The 18,725-nt window shown below is 39.8% G+C and overlaps 1 protein-coding gene across 1 annotated transcript in view; it reads left to right on the top strand.

The window, feature by feature from the left end:
* The window catches only part of SGK1 (serum/glucocorticoid regulated kinase 1), a 111,947-nt gene that overhangs the window by 31,699 nt on the left and 61,523 nt on the right, over window positions 1-18,725 (top strand). The window contains exon 2 of the mRNA XM_070796204.1: window positions 12,732-12,947. Within this exon, the coding sequence (XP_070652305.1) occupies window positions 12,732-12,947 (216 nt within the window). The remainder of the gene's footprint in view (window positions 1-12,731; window positions 12,948-18,725) is intronic.

Genomic DNA, 18,725 nt, shown 5'->3' with positions numbered 1-18,725 from the left:
TCTTTCCCCAAACAAGGGCTGATGTTCAGTTGATATGCATTGGCAAGACATACTGATTCTGAAGTACTGAAATATTTCTATAAGGGTTAGTATAGCCACTATCCAGAGCCTTCTGAGTGTTTTCTCCCTCCAACCAACCCAGCTGTTCTTGCCTGCCCCAAAGGACTCTTCAAGAACTCTCTACAATCTAAAAGCAAAGAAGTGAAATTGGAACAGTAGGAGCCCCAGACAAACCTGCCTGGGCCCTACAGACAATGTCTTGTGCTCTGTGTCCCTGCTGTTCAACTGGTGAAATATTTTGAATTATATCTACCTAAAAGCAACTTTCTTTTCCCAGGGAATTATATTCCTTGCATCTAATTACAATAAAAGTAAACAAATTTTTTTAAAAAACTGCTTACTTTATCTGGAATCTGGGTGTGATGTGTCTCTGCTTCTCAGTTCTGCCTCTTACTAGGTGGATTATTATCTCAGGCTTTTTCATGTGACAAGAGATAGGCTGCTGGTATTTCCTCAAGACACTTCCCTGCTGCTGCTGCTGCTGCTAAGTCGCTTCAGTCGTGTCTGACTCTGTGCGACCCCATAGACGGCAGCCCAACAGGCTCCCGCGTCCCTGAGATTCTCCAGGCAAGAACACTGGAGTGGGTTGCTTCTTCAATGCATGAAAGTGAAAGTGAAGTCGCTCAGTCGTGTCCGACTCTTCGCTACCCCATGGACTGCAGCCTACCAGGCTCCTCCGTCCCTAGCATCTGCTATCCAAAAAGAAGAAAACTCTACCTCCCAGTTTCTGTATGAAAAGATTGCAGAGAAGGATCCTGATTGGTGCTGATTAGGTCACGTGCCAACTCTTGAACCAATCACCGTGGCCAGAGGCATGAGATTTTAAACAGTTGTCTTTGCCTGAAAGTTACATATGATGCTCTCCCCATAAAGCTGAAAAGTTTGCTATTTCCTTTTGAGTTTAATGAGGACCATATTACTATAATGCATTAATATGTATTTCTGGATTATATACTCCTTTCTCATTTACTTATTTTTCCTTCAACAACACTTCAGCTGATGATGCAAAGTATTGCTATCCTTTGGCAGATAACAGCATTTCTGGAAAGGGTGGGATCTCTAGGGATAATGTTTGCTGGACTCTCTCTGATTCTAATTCTTTGTTTTAATATTATTATTAGTTTTTTTCACATCCCCAGAATTCATCTGTCCTGAAAAAAAATGTCTTTTTCTCCTTCTCCACTTACACAGATTCATAGTAATGATTATTTTCTTCTGTCTCAATTGTCCTGAGGTCGCAGTGAGTTTTCAGATTTCAGCAGTTTTCATAGGACTTTCAAACATCTGCAATTCATTCTGAATCCCTTCTCCCATCTCCCACAGTTTCAGTACCTCACAAAATTCTTGAACATAGTAAGAGACTTACTAAATATCTATTTATTAGCTTTGACTCCCTTCTTGTTTTCAGGGAACAGTTAAATCTTAGCATTTTCTTTATAAAACATGAAGTGAGGGAAAAAATAGAATACTGAAATAGAAACCATTACCAATGCAGCACAAGCATCATTTGGAGGAAAACTGTTTTTGCATAAAATTGAAACTGACTGTACTGTGCAATTTCTTTTATAAGAAGATTCGAGGAAGAAGCAGGAACATCAGGGAGTAGTAATAAGCCCCCATTTTGGATGTTAATCATCCTCCCTTTCATTTAGCACTTGCAATTTAATTAAGGAATGTACACTGTTCAAATAATGAGACTTTCATTCAGTCTGTATCATTGCAATTTAAATGGATTCTCTAACAACTGCCCTTAAGACCATAAGATTATTTTAAGAGCCCTGTGAGGTTGTTCTTGTTTTTTTGTCTTTTTTTTCCAGTTTATCTAATGGAGGTAATACAGTTGTGGATGAATGTGACTGGATTGGCAAGCAGAGAGAAAATGTAGTGGGTAAAAATAAATGTCACTTGATCATTTGTTCATTCAACAGGCTAAGCACAGCACACTGTAGAAGTAGGAGTTCCAGACTGTCGTAGCAGAACCCAATGAAGAAATGGCCTTGAATCTGTGATGTGGCTGAAAGGCACTGTGGGGCTAACCCACTCTAAGCTCTTCATTTCACAGATAAGGGCAGTGAAATTAAGTGACTTGCTCACATGAATGCAGAGCTAGAATGGGAATCCTTTTCTCCTAAATCAGTTCATTCATTTCTGTAGAAAACCATTTTTATATTTTAAATGTTTTTTCTGTTCAGTAAACTGTGAGAAAACCCAAATAACTTATAAACTGACTGTTTCACTCCAGAATAACAGGTGACTCAGCAATGAAGAATCCATCTGCCAGTGCAGGAGACGTGGGTTAAATCCCTGGGTCGGGAAGATACCCTGGAGAAGTAAATGGCAACCCACTCCAATATTCTTGCCTGGGAAATCCATGGACAGAGGAGCCTGGTGGGCTACTATCCATGGGGTAGCAAGAATCAGACACGACTTAGGGACTAAACCACCACCACTAAACCACCACTGTACCTAGATTATTAAGGAATTTAACCGTTGTATGAAATAATAAACCTCTGACACTATATTACATTTGGGGTAGGGAAAGAGATGGATCTCAAGGATGATAAGGTAGCATTCCAACAGCAGATGCAGATGGCACTTCCACTCTACATTATCCTCAGGGATAACCCCTCCCAGTGCCCCCTCCTGGGTCTGCCCCACCCCCCGTCACCTCCTGCCCTCCTATCCGACGCCCTCAGACCACTAAGGCCCCATTCTTTTGATGCTTCATTCAGTTTTCCCTGACCTTCACCCAGACACAGAGAGCTTGAAAATAAAATATTAAATTGTTAAAAATCACTGGTGAACCTAAATTTTTTAAAAAGGTCCCCTGGGTTTAGAAACGCACGTAGAAGATGTGCCTCCCCAGGATGCCCTCTATACACAGTGCTCACTCCTCTCATCAAGGCTGCCTTTCCCCAGCATGTATTCTAACCCATTCAGTTCAGTCGCTCAGTTGTGTCCAACTCTTGCGACCCCATGGACTGCAGCACGCCAGGCCTCCCTGTCCATCACCAACTCCCAGAGTTTACTCAAACTCATGTCCACTGAGTCCTGTGTGTGTACATTTGCGGTCGGTTGTGTCCTAGTTGTCCCTAATGATGACAGCTAGCTTTAGCACTGTTTTACAGCTGTTAATTTCCATGTTGATTCTTAAAGACAATTGCTTCTTATTTTTTCTTCACTGTGCCTTAAATGGTATCAGGCTTTAAGCCAACAAAGAAATATTTCTTTATAACTTACTATATGTTGGGATCCGTGCTCTGGGGCATAATAGTGAGCCTCTTTCCTTGGAAGCTTCAGCTCAAAGTCAAGGCTGACAGGAAATGGGGAGGGGGATGGGCTTAGGAAGAGGGAACACACAAAAGAAACTTTGTAAATGCTACATTAATGAATAAATGAGAAAACAGTGTCTTTCTCCTTGTGAAACTCACATTCTAGTAGGAGAAACAGACAAGTAAACCAGAGTGAATGGGTGTTTCCATTTGAACAAATAAATACCCTAGTGGGTCAAGGGGTGGTGAGAAGTCAGACAATAGCCGACTGTCCCAAGTGTGTGACACTTAGCAAGGCTGACCCAGATGGACAAGATGGGTTGGAGGGAAGAGTTTGTATACAGTTATAGACTTAAGAAACCAGTCTTTAAGACATCTGCAAATTAATGACATGGTGGAAGAACTGGATGCCCTGGGGACGTGATGGCAAAGGAGAATCCAGATCTTAGGGGAATTGGTATCCCAGGCCAAGGAGTTTAGACTTTACCATTTAGATGAGTGTTCATCCATTTGTGTGTCACCTGTTAGTGGGTGATGAATCGTCAGTGGGTTGCATCATTTAATAAGCATTTTAAATGAATACATTAGAATAGAAAATGTCAGGGCATTTCATGTGAAAAGAGTAAGTTTGGAGGTAGATCAATTGTTAAAGTTATATCTCTCTACATTATTATATACGTGTATGTGCACAGGATTTTCTTCTCTCCTTTTTTCTCTCTCAGCTGCGCCTGCAGCTTGTGGGACCCCAGTTCCCCAGCCAGGGGTTGAACCCAGGTCATGGCAGTGAAAGTGTGGCGTCCTAACCGCTAGACTACCAGGGACTCTACAGGATTTTCTTACAGCACATCCACCCTTACCAAACAGGTTTGAAAGCCACTGCTGCCATAGTGGGGAAACCATTGAAGAGTTTAAAGCTGGGACAAGATCAGCTTTTGCATTTCGAAAAATGCCATGGTTTCAGTAAGAATGGATTAAAGAGTCAAGGCTATTTAGGACTTGGCTTGAAGAAATCAGATAAAGACAATAAAATCATGTTTCTCAGATGGAGAAAAGGCTGTAGACTTGAGAGCTGCCTGATAGAGTGATTTGCTGACTCATTCCCCCTTTTCACCTGTACTGCTACTCTTCTTTTTTGGCCCTTATCATTTCTTTTCTAATCAACGACTCCTGACTCATCCAGTTACTTGTGTCCTGCTGCTGCTGCTAAGTCGCGTCAGTCGTGTCCGACTCTGAGCCACCCCATAGACGGCAGTCCACCAGGTTCTCCCGTCCCTGGGATTCTCCAGGCAAGAACACTGGAATGGGTTGCCATTTCCTTCTCCAACTTGTGTTCTAGACTGGCTCAAATCATCCTTTGTACTACACTGAAAGATAAACTGGACCAGGCCATTCTCCTGCTTTAAATACTTCAGTGACCACTCATCACCTCACGACCCAACCTTTCTATTAAGCTTCAGTTCCTGCCTCTCCTTTTGGCCTTATTTTCAATACATCCTGTGCAGATTCTTATCTCTGTGTTTTGGCTTTTGTCATCCTCTCTGCTGGAAGTGTCCTTCTTGTTTCAATTCACCTGGCTTCCTTTAACTCAGCCTTCAAGACTCAGTTTAACCATCACTTCCTCCAGGAAGCCTTCCTTGATTTCTCCCAATGGGAGAAATGGGCCAAATACCTCCCATTTTTTTCTGTCATGGCACTTTACATAAAACTCTCTCAGGGCTTGGAACCATAATTATAATAGTTAATATAGTAATCATGTGTTCACCCAGTGCCAAGCACTGAGTTTACTTGCATTATCTCATCTAGTTTTCACAAAACCCTGATGAGATTGGTATTATTATTATCTTCATTTTACACATGTAGAAACTGAGCTTTGAGAAGGCTCAATCAGTTGCCTAAGCAGGGCTTTGCAGCCAGGAAGTGTGGTTCTACAGCTCATGTTTTTAACTATTTGCTACATTAACACACACTATGATGTGATAAACCACAGGTTCCTGGGGTTGTACCCTCTGAAATGCAAGCGACCGCACTCAAAGGTCACTCAAGCAATTACATTTCTTTGTGTCTCCACCAGCCAGCATAATGCCAGGCGGAAGAGTTGAACTTTTGTTAAAACCATTAAATGCTACAGAGTTTGCCAACCAGGTTAACTACTGAGAAGGACCCATTGGATTTGGGAATGAAGTTTGTTGGCATCTCAGTAAAAACTTGTGTTAATGGAATAAGACTCTTTGTCACCTTCTTCCCTTTAGTCCCAGAAAATATAAAGTGATCTATAACATTTGTTTAACGGATAAATTGCCATGGGTTGAGGAGTAAATGAAAGGTAAAGAGATGGAGATGGTGTTTTCATGCAGCTTAGCTAAGAAGGAAAAGGGCTGCAGTGGTGGTGAAAGGGTTTTTAGAACCAGGAGGTTGGTGGGTGAAAAGGTGGTCTTATATGTTTAGTTAGTTTGATGGTTTTTTAGAGATATTGCAAGAACAATATGCTAGGAGACAGTAGCCAAGAGAGAAGTAAAAAATCCTGGAACAGAGGACTGTCAGAGGAGCCAAAGCGTGTGTGGGTGGGTTAGCTGTGGCCAGGCTAGCCAGGTTCTTTCCGGGGGATCAGCCCAGCCTTGCCATTTTCGCTGAGTCTTATTTTTTCAATTCAAAAAGCAAATGGCACATACTGTTCCTTACAGATATTACTTGAAATAATTCTCTTCTACTTCTTCATTTTTCTTTTTGTCTTTTTTCTTTTAATTTTCTCAATCCAAGAAAGACTAATTCAAACTAAAATCTCAGTCCCAGAACTTAAAGGACTGAGAAAAAGTTCACCTCCATTTCCAAAGAATGATTAGGTCAGTGAATTCTGAGCTGTTTCTATTTAAAGCTTGGTGGGTGGGATGGGGTGGGGTGGGGTCCTCAATAGGGAGGAGGAGGAAGGGGATTTACAGGGCTGAAGTGTAAGGACTGTGTTTGGTGTTGAATCCTCACAACCTCATGCTGGTAGAAAGGGGAGTGCTGGCAGCTGTAGCAGGAGACGGATCTGAGGGTGTTGGTAACAGTGTAGAACAGAACGGTGAGATGTGGGCATTCTCATTGCTGCCTCTCCCCCCTCGCCCTCCCCACCACACCACCCCTAGCCTAGACCTGGGGAAACACAGGGGGAGACCCTGAGAATCTAGAACAGGATGCAGTTACCTTGGTCAGTGCTGAGAAGAAAGGCCTGGGAAGTCCCAAGGGTGATGGCATGAAAGGATGGGGAATTCCAGAAGCCACTCTGTCTTCTCATGGAGTCTGCTCTGCAGAGCTGTTGCCTTGTAAGGGAAATAGCTATGCAGAGCATATGTGATTGAGGATGGTAGCAAAGTAGTGTTAAGATGTATAAAGGAATAAATATAGTTACGGTAAAAAATAATCAAACAATTCCTGTTTCTATTGCCTACTATTTGTAAGTCCTACGGCTGGCCTCTGTGGAATCAGAAAGAAGCCTGAGATGTTGTCCTCACCCTTATGCTCCAGTTAGACAGATGACACAGGATAACAACCAGTGAGCATCAAAGTCCCATTTTTTTTTAATTAAAAAAATATTTATTTATTTAGGATGTGCTGGATCTTCTTCGTTACTGCGCGGGCTTTTCTCTAGTTCCAGCAAGTAGGGGTTATTCTCTAGTTGTGCACAAGCTTCTCATTACAGTGGCTTCTCTTGCTGCAGAGCACAGGCTCTAGAGTGCTCGGGCTTCAGTGGTTGTGGCTCCCAGGCTTCAGAGTGCAGGCTCCATAGTTGTGACACACAGGCTTAGCTGTTCTGAGACACGTGGGATCTTCTCAGACCTGGGATCGAACCCATGTCTTCCTCATTGGCAAGCAGATTCGTTACCACTGAGTGACCAGGGAAGTACCAGAATACCACAGTTTTATATAAGCAATAAACACTACAGATGTTCAAAGAAAAGAAAGCTAGATGATGACCACAGATAGCTGAAATGAAGAAATCAGATTAATATCACTGACCTTGTCTCACAGCACTGTTATATTTTAGGACTCATGCTGGGAAGCAGCCCCAGGCACCAAAGTGAGAGGAATTTGCCTTCCAGGATCCTTCTCCTGAATTACATTAATGTCATAACCAGCCTGTTGGCAGGCACCCCTCTGGAAAAGGAATAGGTGCAGAGATTTCTTTTCATGATCAGTTGAATTATTCAAATAATTTTACTGGAAAATTTGCTTGAATATATCTGAATTGAAGGTTATGGTGGCACCATATAAACAAAGTCAGTTTTCTATAATAAAAAACACCCCTCCGGAAATTGCCAAAATCTGTGTCCAACATCAAAGTTTTCTTAGATTTAAAGGAAAAGACAGCTCTTCACTCCCAAAAAACAAAAGGAATGATGCTGCCTTTTGAATTCCTAGATAAGTACCTGAACACTCTATAGTGGTTCTGCATCAGTTGACATCATTATCGGCTAAACATAGTAAATTAAGGATAATATCTGTTTACTATTTTGTAATGGGAAAAAAGCACTAGTGGAAAATCCTTCAAAGCTGGCCAATCTCTTTAATCCCATCTGGTGATTTTCTAGTCAGGGATTATTGCTTGTAGAGATTTTTTTTTTTTTTTCAAATAAAGAAATTAACAAAACCAGGACAGACTGATTTAGCTAAGAAATTGGCTTAATATTTTGCATGCACACTGTTCAGCAAGAGTAGCTGGGAGGTTAAAAGGCGTTACTCTTTGACCCTGCTGTCTGGAGAGGTAATTGCTGCTTTAAAAAATCTCGTGCAGTTTGGAGAACAGGCTTCCAGAAACCCCAAGTGAGGGAGTTCTTGATTCGTCCAGGGTCAGAAGGATGTCTCACCCCCAGTGTGTGTTTGTTTATAAGGCTAGCCACAAACGGGTGTGTGGCTCTGAATAAAACCAGGACCAGGTGGCCTAGGAGCCGAGACGGCAGCCTGTATCCGGGCATTGATTTTTCTCACACACGCAGCTGCTCCAGTTTTCCGAGAGCCATTGTGACAGGTCTCTGAGGGGCTCCCCAAGCCACTCGCTGTCAGCGACTCCCTCCAGCAGTGCAATTCATCGCCTGAAGGAACACAATAGGCCGCTTGTAGCTGGAAGTCCCTCGGGGCCTGGGGAGAGGTTCTGCACTCAGCAGTTTTGGAGGGCACCTTGCCTGCGTCCAAGGCCGGAGGGAGGGCCCGTGTAACTCATCCCGGTCCAGCCGTTCTCTCAGGCTCAAGCACACGTCATCAACCGCGTCATGATCAGGCCAATAAAGACCCCTTGGGAGGCCCCAGAGTAATGAAACGTGTAAAGGAGTAGTGTGGAGGGACAGGCGGAAGCCAGGATGAGGGCTTAGCCAGAGGAGATAAACCATTTCTAGACAAAGCAGGCGATGGCTGCCAGTCACCGTCCTGTTACAAAATGTATTACTTTGTCTATTTTTGTAACACCTTTTCCCCTAACGGCTCTGGAGAAAGGTAATAGTTCTAAACTTTCCTCTCCACATTCTCTGTGGAAAGAGAGGGAGGGTCCTAGTCCCGTGTCTGTGAGACTCCAAACGGGTTAATTTGTTGAAGGTCATTTGGAATCAGAGACCTTTCTAATGAAATGTCACCCACTACCTGCCCCCAGTGCGAGGTGTTAAGTCTCAAAACACTCCCGCTGAGAAGAGTTGAGAAAATCATATATTCAGTTAGTTTACTTGAAATATAATAGATTCTAATAACCAAAGCCCCAGGAATACGACACATGCATCACAAGTAGATCCTGGCAAGTCACTGGGCTTTTTCCCTGGAAGGCTTCAGCAGAATATGGCTATTGGTTTCAAGCTTCCAAATCATTCAGCTTTACAGCTTTAATCTTTCCCCAGAAATCCCATAAAATTAAAATTGAGTCCTCCCACCCACTATGAGCCTGATCATTCTTCTCTGCTTTACTTCCCCCCTTATTATTTATTTAAATAATTTATTCCCTTAATAAATAAATTTATTCTTTTAGTCATAAGTCAAGCTCCATGAGGGTAAGTTTTGGGGGATCTGACTTGCAGATTTTCAGTGACTGGATTATGCCTGACTCGTAGCTGGTCTCCAACAGTGAGTGATAAACCCATGAGTGGAAGTTACTGGATTCTTTTTAAGTTAGACGATACCAAATCATTTTATATCTACTTCATAGCATTCTATTTCAAACATCCTCTACTTGAAAGAATAACTTCAAGGATCAAGCAGTGATCCTTGAAGGTGTAGGATATATTTGACTAGGGTTTTATTTGGGCACCATTGTTTGCTTGGGGGTTTTATTGTTTTATTTGTTCATTTTTAAAATTTAAATTTAAGAACCCTTAGCAAGCATGAGCTCCTAGTTTGCCACAATCTCCAACACTCCCTATTTTTATACCCTAGTCTTAAGGCCTTACAGGTTTCCTGTTTTTGCCAGCCTCTGAAGGCGCTGAGTTTGCCAGCTTATATCCTAGTAGAAGCTAGTAGAAATTGACTTGCTTAAACTAAGATGTGTAGTTTTTCCCACCTAATAATTTACATTGTGACTTTGGGCAAATTGCTAACATCTTTGGGTCTCTTTCAACTCTCAAATTATCAACCCTGAATATTTGTTGAACTGATGCTGAAGCTGAAGCTCCAATACTGATGCAAAGAGTCAGCTCATTGGGAAAGACCCTAATGCTGGGAAAGATTAAAGGCAAGAGAAGAAGGGGGCGACAGAGGATCACATGATTGGATGGCATCACTGACTCAGTGGACATGAGTTTGAGCAAACTCTGGGAAATGCTAAAGAACAGGGAAGTGTGGAATGATGCTGTCAGAGGGGTTGAAAAAAATCAGACTTGATTGAGCAACTGAAAAACAACAACGAATGGGTTGTTTGACAGCCTATGCTCAGTCATCTAAACCATTTTGGAAATTCTTAGCTGCTATCAAATAAGATGACAATCCTTTATGTGACCCTTAATCCCTATGATTTCTAACATATATAAGTTCACAGATCATTTGTATTCTCTGAAGTGAGATGTCTCTAAATTCTTGTCCCTTTATAAACCACCGTCCCCCTTTTTTTTTTCTATAACTTAATGGAAAGTTAGATTCCATCACATGGAAATTCTTCCACTATACATTGAGCAACTGTAAGACCGTATTGCATAAGGCTTAGTCTAGATATCATGGTCCATAAATATGAAACTTTTATTTCAATACACCTAGATTCTTAGTAAGGTCATACAGATATTTATATGATGATAAAGCTGTTTAAAATTCTATTCATAGTAACCCCTAAGTTAAATCTACTTGGCAAAAGAGACATGGAAAGTCAGCCAGAATAGATTGATATTAAAACACAAGATTGGCAACTAATCAGGAATGCTTACAAAACTTCAAGCTCAAATCTCTCTGAAGAAGAATAATAAAAAATATTTTCCATCTCTAATTTAGTACTTTTTAGATTGATCAAAAACACATTTGGTACCATCATCAGGAAGAAAGTTTCTACTGTAGTCTTTGAGAGTTTCATTTAGACTTTCATTAGTGAATCAAACAAACACTTTGAATGCACCTACTAACATGCTTATGGGGCCCCAGATCGCAAGAAATACTGATGGAAATCTTCCCAGTGTTAACATGAGGATAGTAAATGTAAAAAGATTATTTTAAATGGCATTTAAAAGATTACCTATACATAAAACAATTAAAAGATATGTATGTAACCAAAGGAAGAAATATAGTGACTTTATTTGTTTGAGATTCTTATATACTTTAAAAGAAATTATTCTTTAAAAAAAAGTTAAAGAATAGAACACTGTAAAAAGAAGGAGAACTAAGGCATCCATGATCCTAACAGGTAACATATCAGTTTCTATTTTGCCTGTTACTTTCTTGCTTTGTCTATAGCTTTGGCTATAGATAGTACATGTATTTTTACATTTGCAATTATAGTGATTGAACAATTTTGTATTTGGCTTTTTTCGTATAATTACATTCTAAACATTTTTCATGTTGCCACAGGGTCTTCACAATATTTATTTTTAGTGATGGCATAATATTCCATCAAATTGCTTAAACATTCTTATGCTATTGCAATTTTAGTTTATTCTCAGTATTTTTCAAAAAAAATTTAAAAATCTAGTTGTGAGCATTACTGACTAAAATTGAGTACTATGATTTTATTTTTTTCATCCTTTTAGTATACACTATTTTCACCAATTGTTTAACTATAAAAGAATCCTCTGGAGTTTCAAAGAACATGAAAAAGACATATTAAATCAGGATAAATTTCAACTTGATGACAAGTCATAAAGTACTCCCGCACTTGTTAAAACTGCATGCTTGTAAAGCAGTAGACTCTGGATTCAAGATGCTGGGTCCTGCCTTTGCTTGATACCAGTATTGTATGTTGGGGAAACTTGCTTCATTTCTCTGTGCCTCTGTCTTCTCATCTGCAAAATGGGATTAGTAATAGTACCTGTCATGTAAGACTATTCTGGGGATTAAACTAAACTCGGCCTGTTAAATACCTAGAACAGTGTCTTTCATATTTAAAGTGCTATATAAATGTTATCCTTTAAAATTATTATTTTTTAAAAATTTTGACAGCGCTGGGTCTTCGTTGCAGTGCACAGGTATTCTCTGGTTGTGTGTGGGCTTAGTTACCCCTTGGCAGGCAGGACCTTATTTCTTCAACCAGGGATTGAATCCTCATCCCCTTCATTGGAAGGCAGATTCTTAACCATTGGACCATCAGGAAAAGCCCATAAATTTTATCCTTTTGATGTTAGAATAGCTTTACTTTCTTTTTTTCCTCTACTTTACAAGAATTCTACATGAAAGTAAGGGAAGTGGTGAGTTTTAAAACTTTAAGAAAAAAAAAAGTGAGATAATTTCCTAGCCAGGAGCAACTTTGTTTATAATCAAGCTTTTATAGTAGTGAAATATGTATTAATTCATTTAGCAGCAGTTAGACCCTAAGCTCTGGCATTAGTGTTTTCTCTGGTTGGTTACAATACCTAGCAACTCACCCTAGACATTTGTGACTATCATTCTGTCAACATAAACATAATAGTAAGAGTCAACGTAAAATTGGCACCATTTACTCAACACTGTGTGCCAGGCAAAACACTTGGACATTTTCAAACAGTTTAACATCTGGCTCAACAACCTCAGAGGAAATATTATTCCCCGAATCTTACAGTTGGAGAGACAGTCTCAGTAAGTTGAAATGATCAGCCAAAAACCACACACTCTGGGTGAGTGTGAGTAGCCAGCATTGATGGATTCGGATTAAGATCTAATAGAGAAGTGGAGAGACTCCTTTCAAGAGTGTCCATCCCACCAAATTTCCCACCAGTGCCCCATTAGACATCAAAGTAGGTAAAACACACTTTTTCTTTCCTTTGCACATTGTAGGTACGAAGATGGATCAAGAGCCCAATGGTCAGTGTGGACAAGCATCAGAGCCCCAGCCTGAAGTACACAGGCCCCTCGGTGGTGCCCATGCCACCAGGGGAACCGGACTTTGAGCCTTCCTTGTGTCAGACGTGCCTGGGAGACCATGCTTTCCAAAGAGGGGTTCTCTCTCAGGAGAAGGAGTCGTGCTCGTGGGAAACTCAATCCGGGTGTGAAGTAAGTTTGCTGTGGGTCCATTCTCCTGAAAGGATTCTAGGTCTTTGTGTGTTTTTTTGTATCCGTTCCAGAGTATGCTTTGAAATTTTTTTTTTTTTAATGCACATTTGTAAAGCTTCTGAAGAGAACGTAGAATTGTGGCCTGTGTTAGCTCGTTGTACTAGCTATTTTTTCAATAGACTTTACTTTTTAGAGCAATTTTCGGTTCACAGCAATGCCAAGAGGAAGGTATAAAGATTTCCCATACATTCCCTAACCCCAGACATACAGTCTCTCCCACTAGCAGCTTCCCCACCAGAGTGGAATATTATAACTGACGAACCTACACGGACACAACATCACCGGAAGTTCATAGCTTACACAAGGGTTCATTCTTGATGTTGCACATTGTATGGGTTTGAACAAATGTATAATGACGTGTATCCATCATTACAGTATCATATGGAATAGTTTCACTGCCCTAAAAACCCTCTGTGCTCCACTTAAGCATCCCTCTCTTCTCCCAACTCCTGGCCAACCATGGATATTTTTGCTATCGCCATTGTTTTGTCTTTTCCCGGATGCCATCCATTGGAATCATCCAATAGGTTGTCGTCATTTTTTATGCTATTTCAAGACTGATACAGCAACGTTTTGGTCAACTAGAAGTTACTCCTAAGTTGTTTGATCACACAGAGATCAATTCTTGTATGATGCAAGAAATATAACAGTTATCTAAAGTTTGTAACCACCACTGAAATATTTTTTGCTCAACATGATTTGACCCATAACAGAGAACTTTATCAGTAAGTTTTCATATATACTTATATTTTTATTTTTCTATACCACTCCCTGAGGTTTTTTTCCAGGGTGGGGACGGGGGGTGGTATAATAATTTCTCTTCTTTAAGAAAGCCAAATACCTGATTTATTTCATAGTTCTAAGATTTCTAAGATTTAATATTGTATTTTTAACTTAAAACTCAATTAGTCTTATTTATTTTGACTTTTTAAACCACCAGATTATATATTTATATTATTACCAACTTACTGACATAAAAACATAACAGTAAGAAAACAGGACATATTAATACAAAGTACAATTAATTGCAAATAATCTTCCACTATATTATTTCAAGTTAGTGCATCATAAGATGATAAATGTTAATAACTCCTCCTTCCTTTTTTTTTAAAGTCAGCAATTTGCAGAGATAAAGAAATCAATTTAGCTGCTAAAAAATAAAGATAAAAAGGCTTGAATCTGAATTCCTTTTAACCCTGAGAAAGGCAGTATCTTTGAAACTGTTACCTCATTAAAAAGTAAGACCCTTCTTTCTAGGGTTATGGGAAATATCAGATGAGATACATATATAATATTTCATAATCTATAAAGTACCATGCAAATAGAAATCATTATTATTTATGTTTGCTGATGTACATGTTAGCTAAGCCTGTAAATCTGTAACACTGAGTTAGACTTCCATGCATAGGTTCGAAGTTTGCTGATCTACTAACATTTATCACAAGGCATTATTGTTTCCCCTCATGAAAGAAATGGCAACCCACTCTAGTATTCTTGCATAAGAAATCCCATGGACAGAGGAGCCTGGTGGGCTATAGTCCATGGGGTCGCAAAAGAATTGGACAGGACTTACCAACTAAAATAACAACAACAACAAATCTGTTGTTTAGTTAGTCACTGGTTCAACTCCATGTTAATCATAAAAGGCAATAAATTGATTTTAAATGCAAGGATTGGCAAACTTTTTCTGTAAAGATTCAGAGAGTAAATATTTTAGGCTTTGTAAGCCATACAGTCTCTGTCACTCTGCTTTAGCTCTGCCCTTGTAGGAAAAGCAGCCATAGATAACACACAAATGAATGGGCCTGACTGTGTTCAAATAAAACTTTTATTTACAAAAACATGTGGCTGCTCCACCAGTCATACTTTGCAGACTCTCAGACTTTTAATGTCTAAAAAGACTGTGCCAGCTCCTTAGAGTCTAAAGAACTATTCATGACTCAAAGGCAGAGAGAGAGCTCTGCAAATCCTCTATAGAGCCCAAATGGCTAGTCCTAAATGTTTACTGGATGGCCTACTAAAATGCCCAGCTGTTGGGAGTAGAGCTAAGTTAATGAATAAATGAAATTCCACTCAAGAAGAAACAATAAATAAAGAACTGGGAGGAATTTTTCTTTTACTTTATCCAGGATTATAGGTGACTCAGTCTCCAATTTTCAATAGATTACCTGGGTTTGACTCGGGCTTCCCTGGTGGCTCAGTGGTAAAGAATATGCCTGCCAATGCAGGAGACAACAGTGGGTTCAACCCCTGAGAAGATCACCTGGAGAAAGAAATAGCAACCTACTCCAGTATTCTTGCCTGGGAAATCCCATGGAACAAAGGAGTCTGGCGGGCTATATTGTCCATGGGGGTCACAAAAAAAGTCAAACATAACTTAGAGACTAAAGAACAACAACCTGGTTTTGACTAGGTGGGTTTTTTTCTTAAGGTCATCATAAACCAAAGAGACACTTATATTTTGACAGTCTAAAAATGAATCTAGGTACTTCCCTGGAAGTCTAGTGGCTAAGACCACGCTTTCACTCTCAGGTTCATGGGTTCAATCCCTGGTCAGGGAACTAAGAGTCTACAAAAAAATAAAAAAGGTAAAGCTATACATTGTGTCCTTTCGGAATTAAACCATGAAATAGTTCCTTGAGAAGTCACCTCTGTCCTTTTAGGAAGTGGAGATGTGTGCTGAGGAGTCGGAGAGGCTGTTAGACGCAGAGGCCTGGTAGTGAATATCTCCAGTTGTCCCCAACAATTCCTGATGTGGATTATTTTAAGCAAGTCATCAATTCATCCTTCCTGCTCAATGTCCCCTCCTATGAAAACTAGGATTATTCATGCTTGTCATCAAGATTCTTCCTAGGAGTTTTTTGGTACTTTGCAGATGAAATGGGGTTTAAAAAGACTTCTGTAAATGTAAATTTACATATAGTGTTCTGGAGTCAAGCAACCCATATTCTGCTATAGCTCTGCCCCAAGGTCAATATATGAACTTGAACATGTCACAAAAGCTCTTAAACACTGTATGATTGACCTAACCTAATTAACTCTAAAGCCCTTTTTAGTCTGAAATCTTGTGGTTGGAATTTGATGACCTATAAATGAGAAAAAACAATATTTGATGTATAAAGTATAGAAATCGAGGTGAGAAGATTTCAAATAAATAAGAAAGCAAACAAAGCACAAGTCTTTTATGCATAATTGTGAGGGTTTTTTTTTTTTTTCTGACTTTAAAAATAGTACAGTCTAAATGTTACCTTTAATGGCCAAAATATCACTAAAATATATACTGCTGTTAGTTTGTGCCAGGTCTTGCCAATTGTCTAGTTCAGTTCAGTTCAGTTCAGTTCAGTCGCTCAGTTGTGTCCGACTCTTTGCAACCCCATGAATCGCAGCACACCAGGCCTCCCTGTCCCTCACCAACTCCCGGAGTTCACTCAGACTCACATCCATCGAGTCAGTGATGCCATCCAGCCATCTCATCCTCTGTCGTCCCCTTCTCCTCCTACCCGCATCAGAGTCTTTTCCAATGAGTCAATTCTTCGCATGAGGTGGCCAAAGTACTGGAGTTTCAGCCTTAGCATCATTCCTTCCAAAGAAATCCCAGGACTGATGTCCTTCAGAATGGACTGGTTGGATCTCCTTGCAGCCACCCAGCCTGGCCCACCCACATTGTCTAGTTAGTAGCCTTTAAACATGTCTCTTCCATGGAAGAAACTGGGATATACGTACTGCCAGTAAATCACTCAGAAAAACAATATCGTGATGTTACTAGTAGTGCTATCTAAAAATGGACTGTTTATTAAACAGACCTTTCTGGGAATGCGATAGGAAAATGATAACATAGAGCTATGTATGCTGTTACTGAATTATGCATGCCAGAGGAACTAAAGTTGAAGTCAACTTTTAGTTCTTAGATGGAAACTATACTAGGTTTTCAATGGGTGCATGCTGACTAAGCATATTCATAAATTCTATTCTGCACTTTCTCTCTCACAGCACCTCCAATATCCAGACCATCCTAACTGGAAAACAAGAAAGGAGTGTTTTGGTTTAGTTTTTCTTTTACATTTATTTTTATTTCTTTCTTTCTTTGGCTATGATGCATCTTAGTTGTGGCATGTGGGATCTTCAATCTTCACTGCAGCATGTGGGATCTAGTTCCCCAACCAAGGATTGAACCTGGACTCCCTGCATTGTGAGCTTAGAGTCCTAGCCACTGGGCAACCAGGAAGTCCCCAAAAAAGGAGTGTTTTGGAGTGGCAGAGGGGAAGGAAATCTGCTGTGAAGGAAAGCATAGGATTGGATCAAGATGGCAGCCTGAACATTTAATGTCATCTCTTCTTCCCTTAAATGACAGAAAACACTCACACACACACACACACATTATAATTTATAATAGTGCTAGAAAACAAGCTATGCCATTGTATGGATAAGAATCTCTGAAAAACAGAAGGCAGGTAGGATTGATAAGAAAGAGGTTGATGAGCAACTACAGTCCAAAAGGATCACATTAAAGACATACCTAACAGATTGGAATATTGTAAGCTTTTGTATTCAAAAGAATACAGTATGTTGAAAAAAGATGTTGATCCACACAAGACATAATAAAAGGAAAGCAAGGTTTCCCTCATAGCTCAGTCAGTAAAGAATCTGCCTGCAGTGCAGGAGAGCCGGGTTCAATTCCTGGGCTGGGAAGATACCCTAGAGAAGGAAATGGCAATCCACTCCAGTATTCTTGCCTGGATAATCCCATAGTCAGAGAAGCCTAGCAGGCTACAGTCTATGGGGTTGCAAGAATTGGACACAACTTAGCGACTACACCACCACCACAGCGTTAACAATATTAATATCAGAAACAAATACAATGTAAGGCAAAAAAATTTTGAAAGGAACAAAGAGGAATATTTCACATTGATGAAAGATAGCTATTAAGAAAAGAAAACATTCACCAACCTTTATGCACTTAGTAACATAACATGGAAATATTTAAAGCAACAAATAATAGAAAAATTCATATCATAGAAGAATATTTTTTTCATACTTCTCCCAGGAATTGCCAGTTCAAGAAGACTGATAATATGTGAGGATAGAGGACCTTAATACAACAATTAACCATATCTGATTTATGCTGAGATTAGTATCCAGTAAAGAATATACTTTATTTTAAGCACACATGGAACAGTTACAAAAACTGACCAAGAATTAGATCACCAAGCGTATCTCATCAAATTCCAAAAAGCAGAAATCACACAGGCCCTACGGCTAATTACAATTTGATAAAATTAGAAACTGAAAACAATATGAGAGTCACACTGCCATTCTCAGCCAACCACCCACCTGGAACTCACAAACATTCTTCCTATAACTCTGGGCTTACAGTAGAAATAAAAAAAGAAAATTAAAACTAAAAACTATTTTAAGTGCCTACAGTTCCACCAGGGAAATGCAAATTGAAACAATGAAATCCATTTGTTTTTAATCCATCAGATTGTCAAAGGTTGGAAAATTGATAATGTCATGGTAAAAGTATAGGCCAAAACACTAGTAGTGGAAGGATTTTTTAGCAATGCTCCTCTATTAAAATTTTTTAAATCTTGAGCCTTTTAACTTACCAAATCTATATCTCTACCATTACCTTAGATATGTACTTATTTGTGCTGATACTGGGGACAGACACAGTGATAGTCAATTAGAAAAGCAAATTAAAGATGAATATGTTTATAG

This window comes from Bos indicus, chromosome 9, assembly GCF_029378745.1.
Source record: "Bos indicus isolate NIAB-ARS_2022 breed Sahiwal x Tharparkar chromosome 9, NIAB-ARS_B.indTharparkar_mat_pri_1.0, whole genome shotgun sequence".
Classification (NCBI taxonomy): Eukaryota; Metazoa; Chordata; class Mammalia; order Artiodactyla; family Bovidae; genus Bos; species Bos indicus.
Note: the sequence above shows the minus strand (reverse complement) of the source record. Positions and strands in the feature narration are given on the sequence as shown.